This window comes from Manacus candei, unplaced genomic scaffold (genome assembly GCF_025592945.1).
Source record: "Manacus candei isolate 608988 ecotype Guabito, Panama unplaced genomic scaffold, ASM2559294v1 h1tg000005l, whole genome shotgun sequence".
In the NCBI taxonomy this organism is placed as follows: Eukaryota; Metazoa; Chordata; class Aves; order Passeriformes; family Pipridae; genus Manacus; species Manacus candei.
This window is the reverse complement of record NW_026138053.1, coordinates 536,347-561,754: the sequence shown is the minus strand read 5'-3', so window position 1 is coordinate 561,754 and position 25,408 is coordinate 536,347. Positions and strand designations below refer to the sequence as shown.

At 45.1% G+C, this 25,408-nt stretch overlaps 1 protein-coding gene across 17 annotated transcripts in view; it reads right to left on the bottom strand.

Moving 5' to 3' along the window:
• The window catches only part of PTPRF (protein tyrosine phosphatase receptor type F), a 376,048-nt gene that overhangs the window by 78,844 nt on the left and 271,796 nt on the right, over positions 1–25,408 (bottom strand). For all 17 annotated transcript variants that reach the window (XM_051796949.1, XM_051797006.1, XM_051796940.1 and 14 more), the window contains one exon: positions 11,883–11,993. In XM_051796949.1, the coding sequence (XP_051652909.1) occupies positions 11,883–11,993 (111 nt within the window). The remainder of the gene's footprint in view (positions 1–11,882; positions 11,994–25,408) is intronic.

Sequence of the window (25,408 nt, the reverse complement as noted above, 5' to 3'; positions counted from 1 at the left end):
GAAATGCAGTAGTGTGTGATGCTGGGGCACACCTTTGAGAGTATGAGACTGTCCACTTTCATTACTCCAGCCAGGCAAGCTGAGGGATCCCTAGTGCATGGTGTGTGCTCTTGCCCTTGGCACACTCCCATCCTGTCAGAACTCCCGCCTTCCTCAGGACTCACCTCCTCCAAGTCGGGAAGGAGTGAATTTGGGAGCTAACCTCAAACATGACCATCGGTCTGCATGGTTTACTCATCCACAGACACCTTTCATCTCTCCCTAGTGCTATCATTTTAAGGAAGGACTTCAAATGGAAAGGCAGTTGCTGAAGTCTCACAATCTATTGACAGAATCAACAGCAGGAGAGGAAAAATGGCAACCAGAAAAAATGCATTTACAGTCTAATCTTGTGCTCAAACAATGCTGTACTATTTATGCTCCCAATGCATCCTTGAGTGCTGACATTTTATAGACAATTTCCAAAACAGGGCCTTGCCATTTTTGGATTATATTTCAGCTATAACTTTTAGGTCTAATTATTTGCGCTGACAACCACATATAAAAGAGGATATATCATTACAGTGGTGCAGCACTGGAGACACATCAGCATTCAGCATACTGACATACTAATAGCAAAGTAAGGGAGAGCAAGATTGTGGAGCTCTGCAATTTGCATTCTCCTCTCTGAAATTTCTCTGATGAAAATAACACAACATTAAGGAGGTGAATGAGAGAAAAGATCCACTGTATCAAGATAAAATAACTCGTTAATAAATAACCTTGTAGCAGTCAGAGCAATAATTAAATGCATGGGTTAGCAGTACACACTTTTAAGTAAAGCTGGAAAAATGTAAGATGTAATTATCAGCGCCAAACAAATTATAAGCATGGCAAATCCCACTGGAATATTTAGAAACTAATTTCTGGCTTCACATTAAATATTTGTGTACGTGGGTATTTTTGGTGGAGTGGGAAGGAGGGGTCGACACAAAGAATGAGAAATTCTCCACTCCTGCTAGCTTATATCCATTCTCAGCTGCCTCCCCTCAGCTAAGCCATGTGGCTAAAACATTTAAGTGCCCTGTCAAAGGTTTATTCTCCAGAGGTGCCTCAGCCATCACAGCAGTGCTCCAAATTTACTGAAATCAGGGAGGCTTTGGGCCTTGGCTTTAATTTCTTCTCTTTTCTTCCTTGTTCTCATTTTTCATCGTTGTCTTGGGCTCAGGTAATTTTATCCTCTACAAAATCTATTTTTAGAGGGTAAACAACAAAAGGTCCCGTGCCTCAGTACAATCTAAATGAGAGCACGTTCCAGGGAGAGAAATGGGATCGAACTCAGTGTACTGGAACAACTGCTATGACAACTTGTTAAAACTTGTTCCAGTGACGATTATAAGATCAACTCATCCAGGTGCCTGAAAGTATGTGTCAGAGGAGCCAGGGTCTCTTCCCTGGGAGCAGTGCTGGCCTGGAGAGCTGCTGTGAGCATCCCTCACCTCCAGTGCTGTGGAGGGACAGACCCGCATGGAACCTGTTTGGTGCAGGAGTCATCTATAGAAACTAACTCAGGACTTCTGCCAGAAACACCAGCTTTCCTCAGCATGAAACCATGAGTGCCTCAAGCTAGGTCTGGAGCTAGATTTAATTTAAAAGCTGGAGTCACCTTTCACTATTGTCCTTTATTCATCTCTGGCTCTCTGAGGGCAGGAAGACACAGCACAGCAAAGCACAAAGCAGGTTTTGCTGAGGGGCTACGAGCTCCTGTACACATCACCACGGGCCTCCCTGAGCCACCTTGGGGTATGTCTGGGGCCTCTGCCAGAGCTGCCTTCTCTCCTGCCAGCAAGAGGAAGACCCAGCCCCAGGGAAGAAATCAGAGGCAGACCTCTGAGCACGGAGAACGGGTCACCGCCAGAGCGGGGACTGCCGAGGAGCAGGGAAGCTGCCTCAGCACGAGGGACTGGCATCTCAGCCAGCTGCCCCTGCTGCCTTGTGGCAAGTGAGGGCAGCATGTTGGGTTCTCCTTCAGCTGAGATCAAAAGTAAGCTTTTCGCCTCTAGAGAAAGTTAAAACTTTTAAAGTTACAGGAGGAATTGAGGAACCTGCTCTCTCTAGCAGCTTGTGAGGGGACTGGAGGTCATTCTGATCTCTGCTTCCAAAGACTGCTCTTGATCTCCAGCCAGAAAGCAGCAGCAGTTTAGAGGTATTACACTTGCACCTAGCATAGATAAAGGGTTAGAGAAGGACACCACATACAGCAGCATGCACTTCTTCCTACCCTGCCTTTGACAAAACTGCCCTTGCTGGTATTCGCATGCAAAATATATTCTGTGCATTCTCAAGCAACAAAGGCATGCAAGCAAAGTATCAATGCCATCACCAGAGTCACAGCAAACAGTAAGCAGATTTCATCAGGCACACTGTGGCTGCGCCTGGAAAGGAGCCAGAATCTGCAGGGGCCCCTCCCCTTTTGGGGATGGCTCTCCTCTCCCTACTGGAAAAGTCCCATCTGACGTGGCGTACTGTAGATGGATAAGAAGTGAAAAGGACCAACCTTCTCGCTGATCTGAGAGATGAAAGTTTGTTTTGTTTGATGGCAGAGTGCGATGAAGATGAGGAGGGAATAAAAAAAGACAAGGAAAAACACAGAGAGTAAAAACAGGCCAAGCTTCATCTGTCCGCACACCACTGAAACGACAAGACAAGACTACAGAGGTCAGCCACGGCTTCCCACCGTGCACACACACCATTCCAGGGACAGAGTGCGCCACACCGCTCTGGCCCGGAGCAGGGCCGGCCCCTCCGCCTCCCGGACCCACTCACCACTCCTCAAGGCAGGGCAGAGGGGACCTCACATCCCACACATACTCACATGAGGGTGCTTCAGGGACTGCCCTGCTCTGGGCCAGATGCTGAACGCACAGACACGTTTACATGTGCAAAACACTCAGGCACACGCAGAGCGAGAGACTCCAGCCATCACACAGACTGCTCCCACACACCCACTCCAGCTACAGAGATGATGGCAAAGGCACTTTAAACCCATTTGACCACACGCTGGGAAGAGCACGTACGTAGATCTGAATTTTATAAAGTATGAAAGAAATGCTCCAAGTGGTGAATGGAAAAATCTTCTACCATGAAGAGCTGTTCCCCCTCTCCAAACAAAGAGCTAAATGCAGCAGAGAGGTATTAGGCAAGTGACAGACATGCGCAGTCTCAGCTGGGCTCAGTTTTGGGAGAGTCTTATTGGTACTGTGCTGTGAGTGAGAGATGGACAAGAAATCAGAAGGACAAAACACCCAGAGAGAATTGAGCAGGTCCCAGTTTTTGTTCCTGCGGGAGAGACAGTAGAAGGTTAGTTGCATTTTCCTCATAGACAAAGAAGATCTTATTTCTCTAGCAGGAGTGACCTCACTCCAGCTACAGATCCATGGTGTATCAGCTGTAATCGAACCCTCACCGAGAGAATACACAAATGGATTTGATAGTTAAAGACTGCTTATGAGTCACATTTTTGATGGGGGAAGGAGAAGGCGGGGGGAGGATTTTGCTTTCCAGCAGAAACACTGCAAATTAGAGAACAGCATGTGGCATTATACAGTGCAACAGTACAGTCAGCCACGTCCAGCGACCAGAGGACAGCATTTTAACCAACATGACATGGTACAGGCAAGGCAACAAGCTACCAATAACAGGTACCACAGTGGCCTACAAAGTGCAGTGGAGCTTGCTGGAGAACAGCAAAACACTTGTTTACGTTCCTTCAACTGAACTGATACCAGGGGACCTGAACCAGCCAACTCAGAGTTAAACTGGCCCATAAATGAGGGTCACATCCAGCAAGGAGCCCCACCCAGGCATCCTCAAAACAAACAGTCCTAGCTTAAGGTTCAGGTTTCCTCTGGCCTGCTTCACACAGGGGATTTACCTCTTGGTCTACAAAACATTAACATAAGGCTCATTTGATCCTGCGAGACCCTGTGATGGGAGGGAACCTTTTTATTGCTGCTCCCAAGCTAACACTTTGTTTCCTAATCTAATGGAGCATATCACATCTGCATGGCCTCAGCAGACAATGAGGGGCTCCTGCCTTCTGCTCAGCTCTTCCCAACAGGGAGGATTTGTTTCCTGCCCTTGCCCAGGAAGGACAGTGGTTCTGGCAAACCAGACACGCTTGTGCACGGCTGCATTTCTGGAAAGCAGCACTAACATCGCAACAGGGCAACACAAACTCCAAGTGCTGCCAGCATGGACCAACCTGCTGCACCCACCGGGACTGTGAGACTGAAGGGTAAGAAGCTGAAGGGTCTATACTGGTGGATGATGCTGGAACAGCTACAGGAACACCTGTTCTTGCTGCTGAAGCTGCAGAGCCACCCCCTGCCCTTGGGGAGGACTGATGGACCCCAGACATACCACGGGGACTCGCTGTGGTGCCACTTGGCCTGCCTGGGGACAAGGTGAGGGGTGCTGCTGCAGCTGGGGACAGCCAGGAGCTTTTTTGGGGGGGGGAATCTAGCAGGAATTGCATGCCCGTCAGTGGGCATGGATAGGAGTAGGCTCCAGCAGTGGCTTTCCCCACATGTTGACATTTCAGATTAGAGGTGGAAAAGAGGAGACACATATGAAACACACTAATTCAAACAGATTACTTTCTGGTTTGTCAAACAGGAACAAGTTTAGGACCTGCTATTTGTCATTAATTGCTGGATTATCTCTTAATCTCTTTTTATATTAGTGGCTTGTAAGGAATAAAAACCAGTATCAGGCTATTTTGGAACAGCTGTAAGGTGAGAGGGAACACCTGGGCAGCAAGTTCTGCTTTTTCTTTAGTTAAGGCTTAAACAGCTGTTGCTTTATCTGAGATAAACCTGATAAATGGCAAATTTAAAGTTTCATCTCCTTACAGATCCCATTCACATGCTCCCTTATCTCCAATTCCTTATCCATGTCACTCCTAAACTAGGAAGCACATTTTATCAACAGTTTTTGTGCTTTTATGCAGAACAAATGACTCTGATCAGTGACAGTAAATAACATCTGCCACCCCCACCATGTAGGGACAGAGGATTTAAGGCTGGGGTTACCCAGAGTATCCCCTGTGCAGAATATGACAGCTCACTAAGCACACCACCTTGTTCCCAACAAACCCGAGCTGCCTGGCAGCTAAGTTGAACATGCCTAAGTCTAAGTGCAAGACAAAGCAAGTCAAGTGAGGCTAGCAAGCTCCAGAAGGTAAAAATGGGGCTCCTTTTGAGTTCCAAGTTGAAACAGCAAAGAGCAAGGCTGTCTCAGAGATGTGTCGGATGGCTCCCGTGCTCTGTAGGCAGAAATTCCCATGCCGATTGAATTTGGCTTTTACCCTGCCACAGATGTGCTTGTCTATGCAGCACTCTAACCATAGCAGCCTGTTGCAGAAAGAATGAATTTGGACTTATGGGAGGCTCTGCCTTTGAATATTCTTGGGCATTAGCTTCCTGAAACAAGGCAGGAGGCTGTGGCCAGGACACGAATGCATAGGTCTAACTAGATCACTAGCCAGCTAGATCACTAGCTCAAACAAAGGAACACATTATGAAAGCTTTTCAGAGTGGGAAGCTAATACTTTCCTGAAAGCAACAAGAAAGTTCATTATCCCAATTGGCTCTGCAATTCTGCTGGGAACTGCTAGCATCTGTCCTGTGCAAAAACCCTCTGGTGCTATGCAAGGCATAACTATAAAGGCCAACCCAGACACTTTGGAATAAAAAAGACAGAGAGGTTAACAAAAACCCAGAGGGGGATGAACCTGTCCCTGCTTATCTCCAAAAGCACATCTTGTGTCTCAAGGACTCCACATAAATCAAATTTTATCCTTTACAGCTTTTAGTGGTATAGAGGAACAAAAGGACAGATTGTCTTTTTTACGCCAGATTACATGAGAATAAGACAACCTCCCATTATATCCGATGAACAATGTTCTCATGCCACAGTGATGAGTATATTCCATCCTAGAGAGACAGACAGGATGCTCAGGGCGCCCAACCATCCTTTCCCATTCACAGTGCACACACATGCATGCATGAATTCAATTAAGAGTAGAAAATCTCAGAGCACCAGAGATGTATTTCTTAGCCCTTTGTGCAAGTGGATATGGAAGGGGAGGGAATGGACATTTAGTTGGCACAGATATGCAGGCCTAATTGTTCCACAGACGTCTGTGCAGGTCATGTGGGAAAGAGGTTTTCAAGTCCATTTCTGTGTTGCATTATCATGCACTGAGCCACCAGTCACTCTCCTTCTATTTTCCATAAAGGTCATTTTACAAATAATCAGACTTGAGCCTCACACTGCACTTTGAACCATCAAAGGACTTTGCAAGGAATAAAACTGTTAAGCTTATTTAGTTGAGTTCTATAAAGCACATTGAAATCTTAAGATGGAATGTGCTCACTGAAAGACAAAGAACTACTATTTATTAAACCATGATCATTAAAATCATTATGGCACAGCAGAATGCTCAGAGCAACACCGATGGTCAACACACTTCATGCCAGGAGAAAAACACGACAAAAATATTCATAGTAATATGTGAGGAGGAGAAAACTTGGCAGAAGCCTCCATGTGCTTCTCTGGCTCTGAAACCAGGCAGCTCCAGCATGAGGACAGACACAGCTGGGGCAGCATGAGCCGTGGTTCTGAGAGAGCAGTGTCTGTCTGCTGGTGTCACGTGCGGCACAGCTCGGGCTGTGTCATCCTGAGCCTGCTAACAACCAACAGAGGTGCCCCTGCCCAAACCACAGCTGCTCTGACCTGGGCTGCAGCAGCATGGCCACAGCTTCAGCATGGAGAAGCACCCCACGGCAGAGGAAATGAAGTCAAAAGTACTGAAATCCCATAAAAAGGAGTGCCCTTTCTTTATCAGTGTCACCGCCCTCTGTCGCGCTGCTGGGCTGCAGCGTTACCTTGAGGTCAGGACTGCACAGAGCAGGGGGATCGTGGCCCTTCAGACCTGCAGCCTCCTCAGCCACGTACCAGCTGCTGAGGGCTACACTCTGTGGCCTCTGCTGCAGCCTGGTTTTGCTTCTTCGAGTGGTCCAGGGCAGACATCTGTCCGAAGCAGCAGTCTGGGTCATCCAGTCTGATTCAACTGCCAGTTCATGTTTCCTGTCATCCAGGCATCTCCCTCACAAGTCTCTCCAGTCTCTGCTTGCCTGTGATCGCTGCCAGGCCCTCAAGCACCGGCAATGTCCCTCTCTGGGCAAGTACTGTCACCCTCATCAACCCTGAGGACAGGCAGGTTTAACGGAGCACACTGCCAGAAGTGTGCATGTAGCTGGGTTGTAAACAAGAGGTTGTACTCCCTTGTTGTTCAGCAATTTTTCAGACATCCCCAGTTTCGGTTCCTGACTGTTCAACCACTGTCCTCAGCTTCTACTCTTCTCCTGGCAATAGCCTCAAGCTTTGACTGCTGTTGCTATTTTAGCCGTTTTAATATTATATAAGCAGAAAATGTTCTTTTTCAAGGCGTCAAGTCTTGCTGCTCCAGGCCCACGTCAGTCATTCGGAATTATTATTATTTACACGAGGTCCCTGCTGCAGTAAGTATCATATAGCCACAAGTAGCCATTTCGGTGAGCTCCCTCCATGTCTGAGCCTAAGCTAGTGCCAAGTTCCCAAGGGTAAAACTCTGCAGAAGCCAGAGAATTGCTGCTAGGAACAGAGCCACTATCCAAAATTCTTTTTGGGTGATGACTCCTTGGTGAAATTTGGCAAATAAAACTTCGGACTCCAAGCAAGGTTCCCTGCTGCCAAGTGAAACACTAGCCTGGCCTTTCAAAAAGCAGATGAAGAAAGCACAGATTTTTGCAGTAATACCATTTCTATTTACTGCAGTCTGATTTACTAGTTTGCAATTTGGGGAAAGAGCAGACAATTCAGTTTTAAATGGTCTTTTTCTAAAAGTAGCTGTGTGGCTGCTTCTGGATAGTATGTGTAGCACTTTGGGCCAGAGAACTCACTGTGCTTGCCCCACAGGGCCATGCCCTGAAGGCCTGAAAAGCAGCACTTAAGAAGTGAAAACTGGGCAGCAGATTTCTCATTTGATGAGAAATGCAGGCAATGCTCCCGTAAGTACTGTTCTGTAGGCATTGCTCACTGTTGTAAGTAGCACTGGGGAACACACCTAGTGAACTCCACAGTGTATTAATAAGGATATTCTTCTACACAGCCTTCCTGCTCATCTGCTTCACTGAAGTAGGAAAAAAATAATGTCATGTGTAGAGAAACAGAAGGGTGGAAAAACCTCTTCATACAGGGAAAGAGTCAAATAACAGTGCCACTGCTGTGGGGTGCACCACACAGGCCACCACCTTCACAGGCATTTCACAGGACAAGACTTTTGGCTGAAAATGTTCCTCTTTGTGCAGATGTCCCTGAAGCTGTAGGCAAATGAAAAATGAAATGCGTTCATTAAAAACCAACAGTGTAAGTGAATCAGTGCAATTATACTGTAGTCCCAGTGGACATGATGAAATGACACCACCTTTTTCTTTTTTCCACACTAGGTCCATTCTGCCTTCTACTCTTAAATCAATTTCTTGAATGCCTTGAGTAAACTTCTTGGATCTTTTGCTACTAAATTAGACAGTAAGCTCTCTGGATTAGAGGAATCACATCTTCCATATGTTTCTATTCCCTTCCCTTCTCCCTTCAGCACCATCAAGTCCCAAATCTAATCACTGTTACAATATACTGTGGTAGATGTAACCATGGACCACAAATGAATGAGTGTTTCCTCATGGTGGTAACAACAACATCCAAACCAGCCCTGGCAAACATGCTTGTGCTCAAAGGGCAGGACAGGAATATGCCACTGTGCCCCCTTCAAAATCCCTGCTATGCCCCAGACAGCCACCTCGCCCTGGCACGCTCCCTGCTCTTGCTTTCACCCTGTTCTTGCTCCTCTGATGGTCTGGATGTTTTCTGCAACCCTCTGGCAGTGGGAGGCAGTCAGATCCCAGTGCCGAGCCCCAGCCCCATCCCGGCTCGGCAGCAGCAGCCAGATAGACCCATCAGTCCACAAGCAGAAGGCTTATGAGGGTTGCTTTCCAGCACACTTAGTAAGATGAAAATAATAGCTGCAAGGAAAATGCATCCATTTTCCTTTACAAATCCCTGGTGTGGAAATGTTTTAACTTTTAATGAAGTCCATCTGTGCAGAAGTGCTGGCTGTAAAGGATTCACAGAGACAAGACACTGGTGTAGCCTGCTCCTTCCTCCTCCTGTTTTTTCACTGATACAGAAAGCCCTGAGCAGTGCCTGGATACTCTTTCTCAGCACCCAGTCTCTTCCTTTGTTAGCGTGAAAAGTATAAAGATGCTAATGAGCCTGTGCTTTCCAACACAGCCCCCTCACAAAGGATTACCTGGGAGGCTAGGAAAGGGGAGGACATGATCAAAACCATAAATCCCAGGAGTCAAGAGACAAGCAAACATTTGAACTATTAGAAAAACAATAGGCTGTAAATGAGAGCAGGCACAAGCAGTCCCAAGAACTCCACTGCGGAAATTAGTGCTGCTGCTCCACACTCAGCCATGTTTCCCGAGGAAGTGGCTTCTTGGGTATTCACTGCAATGAGGTCAATCATTATAAAACCACCAAGCAATGGCAGTGCAGCCCACATACTTAATTTTCACTGTAATTTAGCATTAATTAATGTCCTCTCTAGCAAAGATGCAGGCACTTCATGAAGATCCTACTCCAAGTCACTGATCTGTCTAATGACAACACTGCAGGACTATCACAAGAAACCTCCCCCCAGGGATTATTTTATTCTGCATTCTAGACCTAAGAGAGAAAGATATTTTATTTTTTTTCCTTGCTCGTTAAAGAAATATTGTTCTTGGTTTGAGTAACTTTTTGAAGTCTTTAACTAATGTAGTAACAATATGACTTTTTCTTTGGTAGAACATTTGCTATCAGAAATTGTAAGCAGAAATACCATCTAAGACCTGGAAAGTACAGGAAATATCATCTGATAACAATTTACAGGGTATTGCATCTTAACTATACATCAGGACTTTATCAGGATCACACGGGTTGTAAACTCACATCGTAAAGATTATGTGCAGGAAAAAGGCTTGTTCCAAAAATTTATGTGCAAAAAAAAAAAATTACAGTTAACAGCCAAACATATGCCTAAGAACATGCTTTCTTTGGTGAATGTTGGGGTCCTCTCGCATGTGCAGACCATCCATGGCCCGTGCTTAGCCCAGACAGGACAGATGAAAACTTTGCTGAGCAGCAAACCAAGTGTAAAATTCAGTGCACTCCTCAGTCCTATGGGATTCATTTGCTAAACAAAGAGCGTTCGTTAGTAAGAAATAGTGAAGTTGTTAAGAAGATGCTTTTCTACCTCTTGAAGCTTCTGTGCCTTTTTTCAGCCACATCTCTACAGAAAACAGAACACTGACAGTCTGAGCATGTTACAGGAAGCAAAAGCATCCCAAATATTACAGCAATGCAGCTGGGTATCCATAAAAACCTACGCAACAACAGCCAACCTGGTAACTAGAATTCTTTCTCTCAGAGTGCAAAGGGTCAATCTGGGATGAGTCTTAGTACAGCTTGCCTGAAAAATGAAATTGCAAGAATACAGGGAGTTCAAAATCATCCATAAGTACATTGTGAGAGTGAAATGAGTGATTCCATTGCATAGATATAGCTTCATCTTCTGAACATGCTTAATTGGATACTTCAGTCTTCCAAAGACTCTTATAATCCAAATTATGCTGCAAAATAGAAAAGCAGTCCCCCATAATAAGCAACAAAAACAATGCCAGAAGCCACTCCTAGAAGCAAACACACAGCCATGAGAAGACTTTTATTATTCTCATGTCCTCTTTCCATACTAACCAAAGCAATACAGCTTTAAGACTGTATTTTCTTTCTTCGAATCAGAGGAAGGAAGAAATGAATATGAGGTTTTATTATTAGACTGTTGATTTACTACATGGAAATAAAATCTGGTACTAACTTCCTAACAAGCAATGGGTTGCACCAGCACAAGAATGTTCTTTCTCCTCTTGGGAAACCTGTAACTACATTTCCCAAGGGTTCCTGACCAGCGGCTCTGGTTCTACAGAGTTCTCTATGAAGCAGCACATTTTTTTTCTTGCCAAAATTAACAGAAAGTGCCCTTGCTTCTCTCCAAGCTAATTCAAACACCTCCAATGTAGAGTAACAAAACTGTCAGGAGACCGTCCTAATATAAAACCTAGTTATTTTGGTATGTTGAAAACAGTTTTAAATTGGCAACATAGCATAACCATTAGAAAAATCACTTTATATGAACTGTGGCTAATTTCCAGCAGGTTCCCAGTGTGAGCCCTTAATACCCAGAGGCTCAGTCATTGATGCATATAAGATGGATTAGGACAACTCCAAAGAGATATTCCGTTTTTAAAGGTACACATTCCAAAGCAGAGGCCTAAATATTGTCTCACTATAGCTGAGCACCTCTGGCTCAGCAGAGCATGACCAGTTTTACAGTACTCCACCAAAGGTTAGTTTATACTAAGAGGATTAAGCACCACTTGATCCCAATTAAAATAACTATGACACAAAGTTAAGGAGTTCAAGAGAGAAAGGAATTCCAATTCTGCCCGTATTTCAGCATTTTACATAATACCACATAAGCAGCAACAACAGATTCCCAAAAATGTGAGTCAAAACCAATGTGGATCAAAGACACTATTGACCGTAACTTGCTGGTTTCTGAGAAAAAGGCCCCATCACACAATCCACCAGCTGTGACTGGGGAACATACTAAGGCAGGGAACACACTCCTTCACTGAAAGCCATGGAGCCTTTTGGAAAGGAGGAGAGTGACCTCCTTGGGTGGATGCTGCTCTTACCTCGAACATAAAGGTTAGCTGGGGCAGAGTAGCGGGTTCCTGCGCTGTTGGTTGCAACACATTCGTATTTGCCTTGGTCTGACTCCTCACTGTTCTCTATTTGCAGAGCTCCTGTACACAAACAAGATGAAACAGACAATTCAGGTTACGGCAAATCTGGTAATCAAACTGACAGCCTCTGAAAAGGAAGGCCATGCCCCACGCTTTTAAGGTATCTTCCTGGATAAATATTTCATGATGTTCCCTGGACCCACAGGATACCAGCATGCAGCCAAAGGTACCCAGTCTGCTGTTAGAAACTTGTGGAATTGGTTATTGTTATTTTTCTAATGTGCAGGGAACCAGTTACTGTTGTATTTCCAACCACCCCAAGCACTTATATTCATTGCTTCAATAAAGGAAAAAAACCATACACATACGCATGTATTAATTACAGCTTTGTACGGGATTCCTGTCTAATAAAAGAACCTTTAATAAGCCCTTAATCAAAACAGCCAAGCACAAAGCACACTAACTGTAGCTGTTTGTTTCTTATCTGATCCACACAAAGCTTAGCAAGCACCCAACAAATTGCGACCTTCCTGTAGAAATTGGCGGAGTCCCATCCCTCCCACTTCACCACCCTTCCTTCCAACAGACATCCCTTTTTGAGAAAACACTGTCTTTAGTCAGCTTTCTCCATGTTAGTGATCTCTTTCTTCTTTCAGATTTCATTATACATGATATAAAAAGATTAGACACACAGCCTGAGACAACAAAGATACACACCAATGCAATACACACAATTTGCTGCATGGCACCCTCATGAAAGCCACCCTCCCTTTGTCCCAGCAGTGCCTGCTCCCCCAGCTTTGGTCAGGAATAGTTGCTTATCCCAGACTGCAGATTCCTCAAGTCATGATCTGATCCCATCCCCAAAGCGTCAGATGCATGAGGGGCACACCTAAATAATGGCAGTAACTGTCAGAGCACACACAGTAGCAATTTACATGGGCAACCTGCACAGGACTCATGATGTGGAAGCGAGCAATGGTCTAAGGTGGTTTTCTCTCATCTGCTCAGTCTATTCCACTGGTGTCCAGCACTGCTCGGCCTGGGAGGCTGGCCTGTCATCCAACTTCTTGCCTGGCACAACTGCTCACACCTAAACTCCCTGAACCAGGCTCCATACTCGGATTAAAAGATGGAGATGCAGAGAAAGTAAGCAGCAGGATGCATATGGCAGCAATCTGGCACTGCAGGAGTGCACGGCCCCTGGCAGGCTGCTGCTCAGCCTGCTTCCCCCAGGCATTGTGAGAGTAATTTTTTAAGTGCCCCCAAGTGCCCAGATTCTACTGGTTAGGACTGCCTGTAAGAGGGCCACTCTGCTCACAAACCATATACTGAACTAAAAAACATTAACTCCTTTGCTTGTAAGGATTTGAACTCATTTCTGCCTGCCACAGTTCAAAATGACCACTGAGAGCCGCAGTGAGAACAGCCAGGGAAATTGCCTTCTCCCTTCTTGCTGGTTCAAGTTGCAGAGGTCAAACTCCGTTTTTCATATCATCAGTACAGAAGAAAAACTAATGTGAATCAACCACTGCCACCTACATTATTTAGAAGGATAAATTGAGACTGTAGCATAAGCCTATATGTCATGGGGAAAAATGAACTTCCCTGGGTTCTGCCATATAATAAAAATGATGTACAGAGCCCTCCCTATTGTTGCATTAGTGCTGGAAATGAGGCTTCAGCTAGACAGAGAAAGCTTGTTTGCAAAAGTCTTTCCACTTACTAACAAAAGGACCTGCCAGCCTGCCTAGCCACAGTGCTCTCTGGACACACACAGGCCAAAGCCTACAGAGCTCTTCTGCTTAATTCAGGGAGGACAGTGAATTTCTACACGCTGTCTGGGAAAAACATCTTCAAGCAGACAGCAGCATGACAGGCAGTGGAGCAGGACGAAGCTTCCTCGCATTGACACGATACAGAGAAGCAGAGAATCTAGAAATGGAGAAGACCTATTACATTACCTTGTGCATCCCTGGGGGGCAGGGCAGGATTGCTCCCTGTTGTAAATGTACTTGTGTTCTGTCCAATCCCATTTTAAATGTGCCAAGTGATAGGTCTTTCACCACTTCCTCAAGGAATTGATGCCACTGCCTTGTTATGCTCTCTGTCAGGAAGATTTTCCTGGAACTCACCATATATTACCCCCTTCGTAATTTCTGCTCATTACTCCTTGGGCATGCATGTGCTGCAGAGCTCATTCCGAGTGCTTGCATCAAGCTTGGCTGGGAAAAGCTACCTAATGCAAAACATACCCAAAATTAACAAAAAACCCAACTGGTTGGGCTGGGAGCAGAGCCAGCTTCAGGTGACAGGCAGGTGTGTCTGCCTAGAAAAAAGTAATATCCCTAGCTAATCCTGCCACAAACACATATCTTTTAACATGCCCCTTCTAGCCATTTAACAGATATCACTGGTATTTATACCCTTTATACTTGTGACCCTCATGTCACTTAAATGTCAGTCAAAGTATTTTTTATCTCTAGGGACCTCAACAGCAGAAAGAAAAAACATAAGAGGATGAAGAAAATGAGGGCAGAGGGGAGTTTCAAATGACATGCTGTTAATGCCTGTCAGTTCTGCAGCCAGCATGGACCAATTTCTAAAATCATACTATGAACATGTAACATGTGTCAGCAACTGCCTACAAAGTGCTCAGGGACATTGGGCAAGGGATTCTAGTTTAGTCTGGGTTGGCACAACTATTCAAACTAAGGTGTGTCAGGAGTAAGAGAAAACCTAGAGCAGAAGGAAGTTAACGCAAACCTCTCAAGTGAACCAGAAAGAAAACAGGTACTGCAATAAATCATCATTAGACAAACATACAGATCCTGCAGCATGGCTGACAGCGAGCAGAAACTGGAAGGATCATGGTAAACTGACGGCAGTCAGTGGGACCACAGGGGTCTTCTTGAAGGACAACTTACAACTAAGTGATGGATCCAGGAAAGTGTAGGGTGTCTCAGAGTACAAAGAATTACGAATAAAATTAAGAAGCTAAGACGTTTCCGGGATCAGAAAGCTGGAGACAGAAATGCATCTGAGACTTGGGGAAAAACTCCCTACGTATAAAATGCTCCCAGCATTAGTTCAATGATCCCAGAGAAATTCAATAGTTTTGTCTCTCGGAAGGTTCACATCTAGGCTGGACAGGACACAAGGAGTGTAGGAAAGGAAGAACTGAGTTCTGAGCAGCTCCTTTCCCTGAAATTCATGGAAGCTGCATCCAAAGACTCTCAAAAGCGCAGTGAACTCCTTGCCTTGACAAGTGCAAAGGACCTGATTTCTATTCCTAGCCCTGTCAACATCTCATAATCTTCTGCGCCTCTGCAAACCAGGGCTAGGAAGGTTGATTTACTTTTATTCATTACTTTGGGATTTATGTTGCACAAGTTGCTGAGTAAGGTCTTGTCCACACAGGATGTTCCCGTAGATTTCTCACATGGTCTCTTCTAGTGCTCCTGTGCCAGGTGCCCTGTTCCTGTTTGCAGGGTCGAGTCCTGACGTGCAATCAGATAGCATGGCTTCAGAGGATGCATGAGGACATGCACCCACTACCATCAGGACACGCACACAAGCACACAGAGGAGCAGTGAACAGCTTGTTTGGGGGCTTCTGGGGCTCTGCAGCGTTTCTTGCACATCAGAGTGAAACCCTTCCCTGCGGAGCAGCACTGGAACTCTGCTGCCTCCTAAGCCCCTGAGCCACAGCAGGGCTCCAGAAGAAGAGGGGTAGCTATTCCTCACCACGCTCCCATGTCAGTCAGTCTTGCTTGTGGCTCAGATCTGCTCCCGATAACACAGCTTATCAGAGAGCTGACAGCTCCTTAGAAAAACCCCTGGCTGCTCTCCAGTGCCACGGAGGACGGTGACGGTGACGAGGCAGAGCTTTCTGGGGTTGAGGGCAAGAGCCAGTTCTGCTGACTGACAAGCATTCCTTCTACTGTATTCCTTATTCCTCTTTCCTCTGTGCTGGTATCTCCTTGCCAGTCCCTCCCCTCCGCTCCTGGCTTTTCTTGTGCTCTTTAACTCTGGCACAGACAGCATAGCCCCGTTAGCAGCTTTCCAAGATACTTATCTATTCAAATATACTTGTGTTCAGGCAGAATCATTAGTTGCAGTGACAGTGGTTAAAAGCAGCATTTAAAAAGTGCACTGCACAGAGAAAGCACCGGAAAGGCAAATCCTGATAAGGGTGCTGGGTACTGTTGTGCCATGGAGGGCTTGTCACTCTCTCCTCTAGGTAACAAAGTGAATGTAAAAGGCTCTGTGCCACCATACAAATTGATCTCTGAAATCCTGCTCTGTAGCCCATCAGGTGCCTATGCTCTCTTCTCCCAGAGAGCACTGCATGGAGCCAAACACAGCAGATCCTGGGGGGACACTCTTCCCTATCTATTCAGCTCAGAGCTCCATCCCCAGTGGGGGAAGAGGCTCTTGTTCTAAATCGAGGCATTCACAGCCTCAGTCCTCCTGGCTCTCAACATGGGGACTGACTTTTTGACCTAGTTATAAAATTCCAGACATGGGATGAAATGCTCCTGTAAGTATCCCAGAGTTAGAGGAACCAGGTTGCAGTCACGGCACTCATCCAAGGAAAGGACTTGTAACACAGATGTAACAAACCCAGTTACCTGACCAGGGCCTTTCCTCTCAGTGAAGAGGTAAATTTTGCCCATCCTGCACACTAGAGCACATGGCTACCCCTAAAACCCTCCCTTCTCTTTACCCCTTCCTCCCACCAGCTTCCTTCACATAAATACTCACTGACTGCAGCACTATTTTTAGCCCTGTCTTCAGCCAGGTGCTCAGGTGTGGGTCCCAATCCCTTCAGCTAGAAATTCCCTCCTAGAGAAGGAGAATTCCTGTAATAAAATCCAGGGAGCTGTGGAGCAGGATCAGAGGCAAGCCCAGATCAAACAAGGACCCATAAGTGTGAATATGGTGGAGAAAGAAACACTGTGAAGCCCCTACAATGAGAGAGTTGGACTCTGACTCCCTGGCTGCTGCCTGAGATAACCAACACTTGCCATGAAAAACCACCAAAACCATGCAAGAGTCACTAATAATGAAAATAAGCATTTCCCATATTCATTACTTTTGGTAATTTATAACAGCAGCATCTCCCAGCTGTTACAGAGGATTGCACCTAGCCTCCACCAGCCACTGGCACTGCCAAATATGCAAAACAAGGTAACTACAAATATATTTTCATTGTTAGTGTTCATTATGGTTATTATGCCTGAGAGGCCGGTGATTGGCATGCAAGGGGCCTGTTCTGGATGGCAGCACTGCTGAGAAATCACTCTCCTGTGCACCAGAGGCAGCTGCTGAGAGCACCCGACTGCTGCCATGAGCCGGACTCGGGCAGAGAGCGAGTAAGAGAGACACAACGTGCTCAGCAGCATGAGGCCTCCTCTTAAGACAGCAGAGTTTCAAGATGCTCTGATCTCTCACTAGCAGGTACAGGAAATCTCGGGGGACTCTACGTCAGATGCAAGACTACAGCACTGTCAAATGCACAGTAACACCCCTCTGTGCTTCTAAAGGGACATGAGTCAATCTGAATTCCGACAGCAAGAAACATGGTATTACAAATATTTCCAGGCACTACCCCACCCAAACACCCTCTGACACTGCTCCTGCAAGCAGATCTTCTCATTTTTAAATTGTTTTCCTTTTGCCTTTTCTTCCCCCCCCCAACCCCGACTGGAAAAGCTCAAGAAACAGGAAGAAAAAAACCTATCACACACAAAGTGCAACCAAATGTACAAACACATGCTCAAAAAGAGACAGCAAAATTCTTTTAGCTTCCTCTAATCCCTTTGGATAGCTTTACGCTCCAGCTCGCAGGATAGCGTCGAAATACTGGAGCTATATTTAAACCAGTTCGCCTGGGACTGGAAAAGGTTTAGCTGCAGCTATGCAGAAGTCGGTGTGGGTGTTTACCTGGCTTCCCAGACAGCTTCTGACACCCAAGTGAGCTGATCTAAAGTTAATTCAGACAGACCTCTGCTACGCTGACGTCTGCGGGGAAGAAATACTCTTATGTATAGGAACCTCTGATATTTCCTGTGGTGACAGAAAAGTAACAAATAAATCTGACTGGAGAGGGATAATGCCTGAGATGATGATATTTCTTTACCTCCTCATGTGCATCCGATCTAGTGCCTGTTCAGTCCAGCACCCACCAGAAACACAACTGTGCTCTGCTCTCTCTTACAGCCCTGGGCAGGAAAATGCAGCCAGGTTTCACAAAAGGTTGAGTGAGTTCAATTGCAGAGAAATGGTGGAAATTAACACCTTATATTTTACTTTGAAAATACAAATGGGGCAGAACTTGCTTAAACATGGATTTGCTGATACTATCTGTGGGTCACCTTAAGAAGCCAGCTATTGCCTAATCTGACAGGCATTTATCAGCTCTGTGTCTTTCTGATGAACAAACATGGATTTCGAGATTAAATTACTATCTGGAGCAGTCCCAGAGGGGTAAAAAGCGAAGATACTAATAGAAATTCTGAATTACAGATGGGAGCTCCTCCTATTTCAGGGAAGCCAGAGATGTCTTGGACAAAATGAACCAAATATGTGGGGTAGGGTCAAACGAAATGTTTAGAGACAAAAAATCTCCTCCTGTTTGGAGGGGTGCATGGCAGGGCTTCTCAGGCTGTCCTCTGGCTAACCACACACTGCTCCCTGTGAGTGGGTTTGCCATCACTGGCACAAATGTCTTGGGTTACATCCCAAGTACTCCAGACACACAACGCCTAGCAACACAGACACAGAGGCAATCAAATCAAACCAAAACCACCCCTACCCCCCCCAATATCATTACCAAAAGGGTTCATTAAGAGTAATTAGTTCACCCTTCCTTTCAGACCAAATTAATGGATTCCAAAGCATCAAACTTACCTTAATGAGGAACAAGAGTGCAGCTGGGTATAGAACATGGCAGAACAGTCACTTCTACATGGACACAACCTCACCATCATAAAAGCACTTTCATCTAATCTGTCGTTATCTTTAGAAATTCAGTGACCTCCGTTTTAAATAAAAGGCATCAGGCTGACAGAAATCCTCTAGGAGAAGCCAGAGAGCAGCACGTGGCTTCTGTTTGCTCTCACAGAAATGTCATCTTTGACATTCAAACAGGACACATATATTTTAAATAATGTCAAGAACATTCTCAAAATACCTCATCAGGACTCAAACGGGGGTGGGGAGGGGGTGGGGGGGTGCGGGGAAACTTATGTTTTATGAGATGGATGGTTCTTTTCACAGAGATGCGATCGGTTCCCAAGCAGGACGTATGGAGCATCCATGTGGTTCTGGTGCTGAGTCACTAATGTCATCAGGCGTGCGGGGAGGCCCTGGGATGGCTGCACGCTCGGCCGGAGCTCGGAGCACCCGGCTAGTTAGCATTCCATCTGTCATCTCGTTTTAGGATTTGCAGCAGAAACGGGAGATGAAGAAATAGTTTTAAGGAGCTTGTAACATCACAGCTGTCAATCTCCAGCGTTCCGAAGGGAGGAATGACAGATTTATAAGCCCATTCATATAAAAATAAGGTTTGCAAGTCTTTTTCCCTGACCCAGATTTGCTACAGAGGCAACTTAATGCAAATACGTACCAAACGGCAATTCACATTTACTCTAAAATCACTTAACAGGAGCTGAAAACATTAACCCCCAGCAACAGAACCAGTTCCAAGAGTCAGATTATTAACTTCCAGCAGTGATTCAGGGAAAAGGGGGAGGAAAAGGGAGAAGGAGGAAAACTGAACAAACGAGGTCGTGTTGATTTATAGGTAGTAGTCATTCTGTTGAGAAATCCAGAGGTCAATCAAGAGGGGTAACCAAAATCACAAGAGAATTCAGAGGGGCCTTAGCATATAACACTGATTAACATGCTAAAGTTAATCTAAAGAGACAGCTTTGAGTGTTTAGGCTAGAAAAAAACAACACTCCAATTGGGAAGTCATTACTGGTGCATACGGGCTGTGAAAAGTAGCCGGGACTGACTGTGCACCAGGCTGGGCTGGGCTGTCAAACCAGGAGTGGGTTTAATTAATGAAGGCTTAAACAGCCAGATGTCCTTCTGATTCATCTATTTAAAACAGATCTCTGTGCTGCAAAGCAACATCGGCACGTCCAGCTCAGAAAGGGGGGTCTGGGGCAGTGGTTCTCCACTCTGCCACCACATTAGAGGGTTGGTACACTTGAAAAACAAACATGAGGAACACAAACAAAGGTGCTCCTTATCCCAGAGTCATATTTGCGCAACCTTTCAAGAATTTTTCTCCTTCTGATGAGAGTTTCATGCCCATCAGCAGCAGCAGAGAAGAATTTGACTGTTCTCTTGTGAAAATGTTACCTCCATACGCTTACACCAAAGCAATCCATCTAAAACCCCCGAGACACAAGACCTCAGAGGTCGCAACTGCATGGGAAGTTCAGAGACTTGCAGGAGCTGCAGGAGACGTCAGCTCTCCTGTGGTGGAGGCCTGGGACCATTTTCCAAACTTTTGCAAACTTTCCGTTGAATAACCCCCTTTCAACAGTGCAAAATTGCGATGGATGAGTCTACAAGAAATCACGCTAAAACCCAACCAAAATAAACACACTAGTGGGAGAGTGCAGATGAGCGAGAGCGCTGGCAGAGTTAGGGCTGAGAGTAAAAGCTGGAGATGAGAAACACCGGAGGAGAAGGGACAAGGCAGACAGGAGATGGAGTGACGTGACAACTGGAGGCACATTTCAGCATTCTTACCTCTGATCGGTGTACCACCTGGTGAGGTAATTTGAATGCAAATAAGATTAGAGAGAAGCATTAGTACAAAGAGGAAAGGAAGAAAATTATAACTAAAAAGCAGAAAGTTGTTTTTTTTTTTTTTTAAAGCTAGAATTTGTATTAGCGCGACAGGAATAAACAAAAAGAAACTGATGTGCAATAAAAGTCAGAGTGACACTCTCAGGAGGTTAGTAAAGCTCATTGCTTCCAGGAGTGCAGCATCCAGCCCTGCATCCTGCCATTAAAGCCCCACCCTCACGATCAGGGGCCGAACTGAGCTGCCCAGCTGGCGTCGCTGGCTGGCCTCACCACTTGCATTCACCCCCACCACTGTTCAAGCAGCTGAGATGGAGGACACTTTGGGAAGATGGTGCAGTGGCCCTTCATTCCTCATACAGAGCAAGGAGGGTGTGTCCTGGGGGGCTGTGTGACCGTGACTGTGCTGGGCAGGAGGGGTGGAAAGCGCATGGCTGCGGGCACTAAGTGCAATTTTGCTTTGAGGTTAGAATGACCAGAGGGACAAAATCTGCTCACTTAAAGACATTAAACTAAGGGGAGAGTGTAATAAATCAGTTTTGAATCGTTCTCCACATTCCCATAACCCTTGCATCAAGTTCCCTCTGGCAAAGAAATTGGTGTCACACAGAATTAACTTTCCATACAGAAATATTTCGAAATGAAGTAGTTTCTGGTAATGTAACAGTGGCATGCTAGCCAGACCTCTGCTGTTCCTGCCTAATTTGGATGTTAGCTGGAGAAAGGAATCCCTACCCTCTTTATAAGGCACTGAAGATAATTTTACATGCTGTAATGAAGAGTATCTTATAAGGAGGGCTTCTCTGGGAGTGAGATTAAATTATCCTGCTGCAACAATCTATAAAGGTTCATTTTATGAGGTCACTGTATTTAGCAAGTGGAGGATCCACTGGTCACTGTCTGGAGTTCAGGGTACAATCAATACCAAAGCATGATGGAGAAGCTCCAGCTGGGTAAATTTGCAGGGAACCCTTCTAATCCCCACTTTTGTCCCCTTGGTCTTAATTTGCACATATGAAGGCTGTTAGTATAAGGGAAAGATTCATGCAGATTGAATCTGTAGGCAGTTCATGGTATGTGTTGGTTTTATGCAGATTTGTAGGATCTGAATACCAAGCACTTACCAAAGAAAACTGAGGAGTTTAAACAGACAGAAAAACAGGGTTAAACAGGACACAGTGTGTCAAATCATGTTCAGTGTATTGATTAATAAATACCAGTATGCATACAAGAGTGTCGTGTATCTCAGATTTACAGCTCATTCCATTATCCACAACAATGATCACCCAATGGGATAGAAAGACAGAAAAGAATTTCTGTAAATACAAAGAAGGTATATTTTAAGCACATTTAATTTGCCTCTTAAAAAGTAATTTACAATATTTATACTTATTCTTTTTCTTTCCTAACTACCCTTCCTTTAGGCAGAGTCCTTTTTTGAAGTAGGAACAGCAATTCAAACTACTCATTTTAGCATTTTTCTCTGCCAAGATGACATCACCCCATTTTAACTTTATGTCTTGTTATATTTTCTGATGTTTTCTATCCACAGATGACTGAAGCATCAGGAAAAATCTTTCAGTGACTGAAGCTGTGGGTAATCTCACGCTTGCAATAATAAATCTGCTGCTTACTTATCTATCTTAGTAACTACTGCTACCCTTGACAGAACAGTTATACCCAGAGATACTTGCATGAAACAGCACAGCCATGGAAAACAGGGTTATTTCTCTTTGCCTGTTTGGAAAGTTTGCCAAGTGATTCTTTTTGTTCTCTTTGGTCTAGGGCCTTCCCCCTCTGGGGTATTGTGTGCCCTCTGCCCCATCCCTTCCACAATTTTCAGAGTTAAGAAAAGCATCCCACAGTGTGTCACTTCCCCTGGGAACAGTTCCCATTGCACTGGGAACAGTGCAATGACTTTGAGCACAAGCCCAAGGGGCAGAAAACAGGACTTCCTTATCTCTCATCTGGCTGAAATAGGGTTTGTTGCTCTGTCCTAAACCAGAAAAGATTTGCAGCAAATCTTTAAATCTACTCCCTGTAGAGGCCAAACACTTTCTCTAATATGCAATTGTCTACACAGAGCTCTAGAAGCAACTGCACGCTTGAAGCAGATTTCCTAAAATGTTAAGTGTGGCCAGTTCATTTTTTCATGTGTTGAATCCCAATCTTCCTGGCTTCCAAATGTAAGCCAACCCCTGTGGGAGCAACACAGACGCTTGCTGTATTTAGTAGCACAGTGTTTGTTCAGTGTCTCTCTCACCTTCGCAAAGTTAAGACATTCCCTCTTCACTCTGAGGACACCATTACAGAGAGTGTACAAGGCTTTTCTGTTGGACCACAAATTTCCTCATCCGGAAGGAATGTCCTTCCCATCACATGACAATTCATCTCTGGCTTTTGACCTTTCAGGGTGTCCCTCAGAGGTACAAAATCACAGCATAGAGGCCACAGAGTGCCAACATAAGAGAGTCCATAAGTGATGCAGGTGTCATCACTCAAATGGTTACTGAGGCCAACTTGTGCCCTGTGACCACCAGGCTGCTTTATGCAAAGGGCACCCCAAGATCAAACTTCAAACCCAATTCCTTCTGTTTGAAATGTCTGAAACACTCATTATGAAGTTTATTTCACCTTCATGATAACAGACACAGAGTAACAGCCCATACATTCACCTCAGTCAGGCACCCAAAGAAAGGCAAAACATAAGATGATACACAGGAAAACCCCACAAGGTTATTTGCATCAGTATTTCCCTGTGTGGAGAAGTTGAAGAAGGGACTTCACTCTGATGACAAACTTACCACAGACTTACCAACATACCACTTCCTTGTAGGAACCTAAACCACCGAAAAATCACTCCAACATCAACAGAGAAACCAAAGCTCTTACTGGCTGCAGCTGAGCACCAGGGGCAGTGCAACACTGAATTCCAGAGAACTCTGACAGTGCTTTCAGCTACTTCCTAATGTAGAAGTGAAAGCACTACAGGAAACACTGACTATTGCCACAGGGAGTCTGAATGGATCCCATGACCGCTGTGTGCACCTCATGTAGCAAGACCCAGGTCTGCAGTATTGGTTCTTCCAGGACACAAAACTTCAGCTGTCAGCTGGTTGGTCACAATATTGCTTCAACCCCTCACTTAATCAGTCCTTTCTGAGAGCATCCATCCTTGTGTGGGTTCCCTGATCCTTTTGGATAATACTACCCAACCCTCCCTCCTTTGGGCTGTCCTTACACACCTTGTCCCAAGTCGATGCCCATCTGGTGTCTGGACTCAAGGCTGTTCCTTGCCAGAAGATGATCACATTCTGCTGGGTACTGACTGCTGAGTATCCCCAAGGAAGAAGGACATGGATGCCACAGCCCCTTCACAGGGACAGGCACCACCTCTTTCTGCACGTTTGTTCTGTGTATGTTGGGTATCCCTTCCGTTTCCAAATAAGTAGTGCTTCTACTTGATAGGATCAAGACTAAAATGAAAACACTTGCTGGTAACTCTGGGAGCAGAAATGCAGCAAGATGACTGGCTCTCACTGCTTCTTTGTTACAGGCACCTCCACTTTTCCAGAGTGTGACTGAAGTCATCTGCAGAATACTCTCCTTGCAGTTAATTGCCTGAAAGCCACACTAGGGTCTAGGGCACGGTTCCTTAACTCAGTTAATTGATGGTGATTAAAGGAGAATGATATTTTTTGTAACACCAAGTTCTTTATTAAATGAAAGACAATGCTTCCTGAATTGTTGGTGTTTCCTTACATGGCAAAGGTATCTGTATGTTAACATTCAGAATAGTCACTCTAATCTGACATTTTGTTCATAAGTTTTCTGAAGAGCAAGGTGGAAGAGCAGTTCTTCAGCTATGAAACTCACTGAACACATTCAAGAGCTCTGAGAGTATGAATTCCATATGAGTTGCTTTGAAGTCCACAGGAGCTTGTGATCCAAGAATCTTCACAGAGGAACTGTGAAGCAGCAGCACATCTGATCTATATTGGGAGAGTTTCCACCACATCATTATCTAATTTTAAAACATGGTTAGAGGTGCAGCACTGACCCTTGCTGCCAGAACTCATGTGTGTATCACCTGCAATACTACAATGTCTCAACAGTTATAAAATCAGTTCAGCCAAACAGGTTTTGAATGTCTTAGCATGCTGGGAAGTTTCCCAGCCCAGGGCTGGCCTTAGATCCTGTGTCAGGGACTGAGAAGCAGGGAGTGAAGCTATGCACCCTCAGGGAGAACAGGGAGTTGTCCTGAGTCATTGCACTTGCAGAAAAGCAACCTCTCCACAAGAGGTGGGAAGTATCAGCAAGATGAGCAAGGGAGAATTTGGCTACAACCAGCATGAGTCAGAAACTTTGCTTTTGACTTGATCTGTGATAATGGAGATGAGACCCTGTATTTATTTGTGCTCCCATCTCTAGAACTATAAACTCAACATTTACTGGCAAAACTACCCAAGAGCTGGACTTAAAAAAGAATTCAGTTTTACTCAGGAGGAAAGATCTATGTATTGGTGAGAAAGAGTTAAAAAAAGCCCTCTGAATTTAAAGAGTTACGCTAACTGTCAGAAGGTACAATAAAAAATGCATACACACACATATAGATATAATTAGTAAATGAGGGATGGATTTATAAAC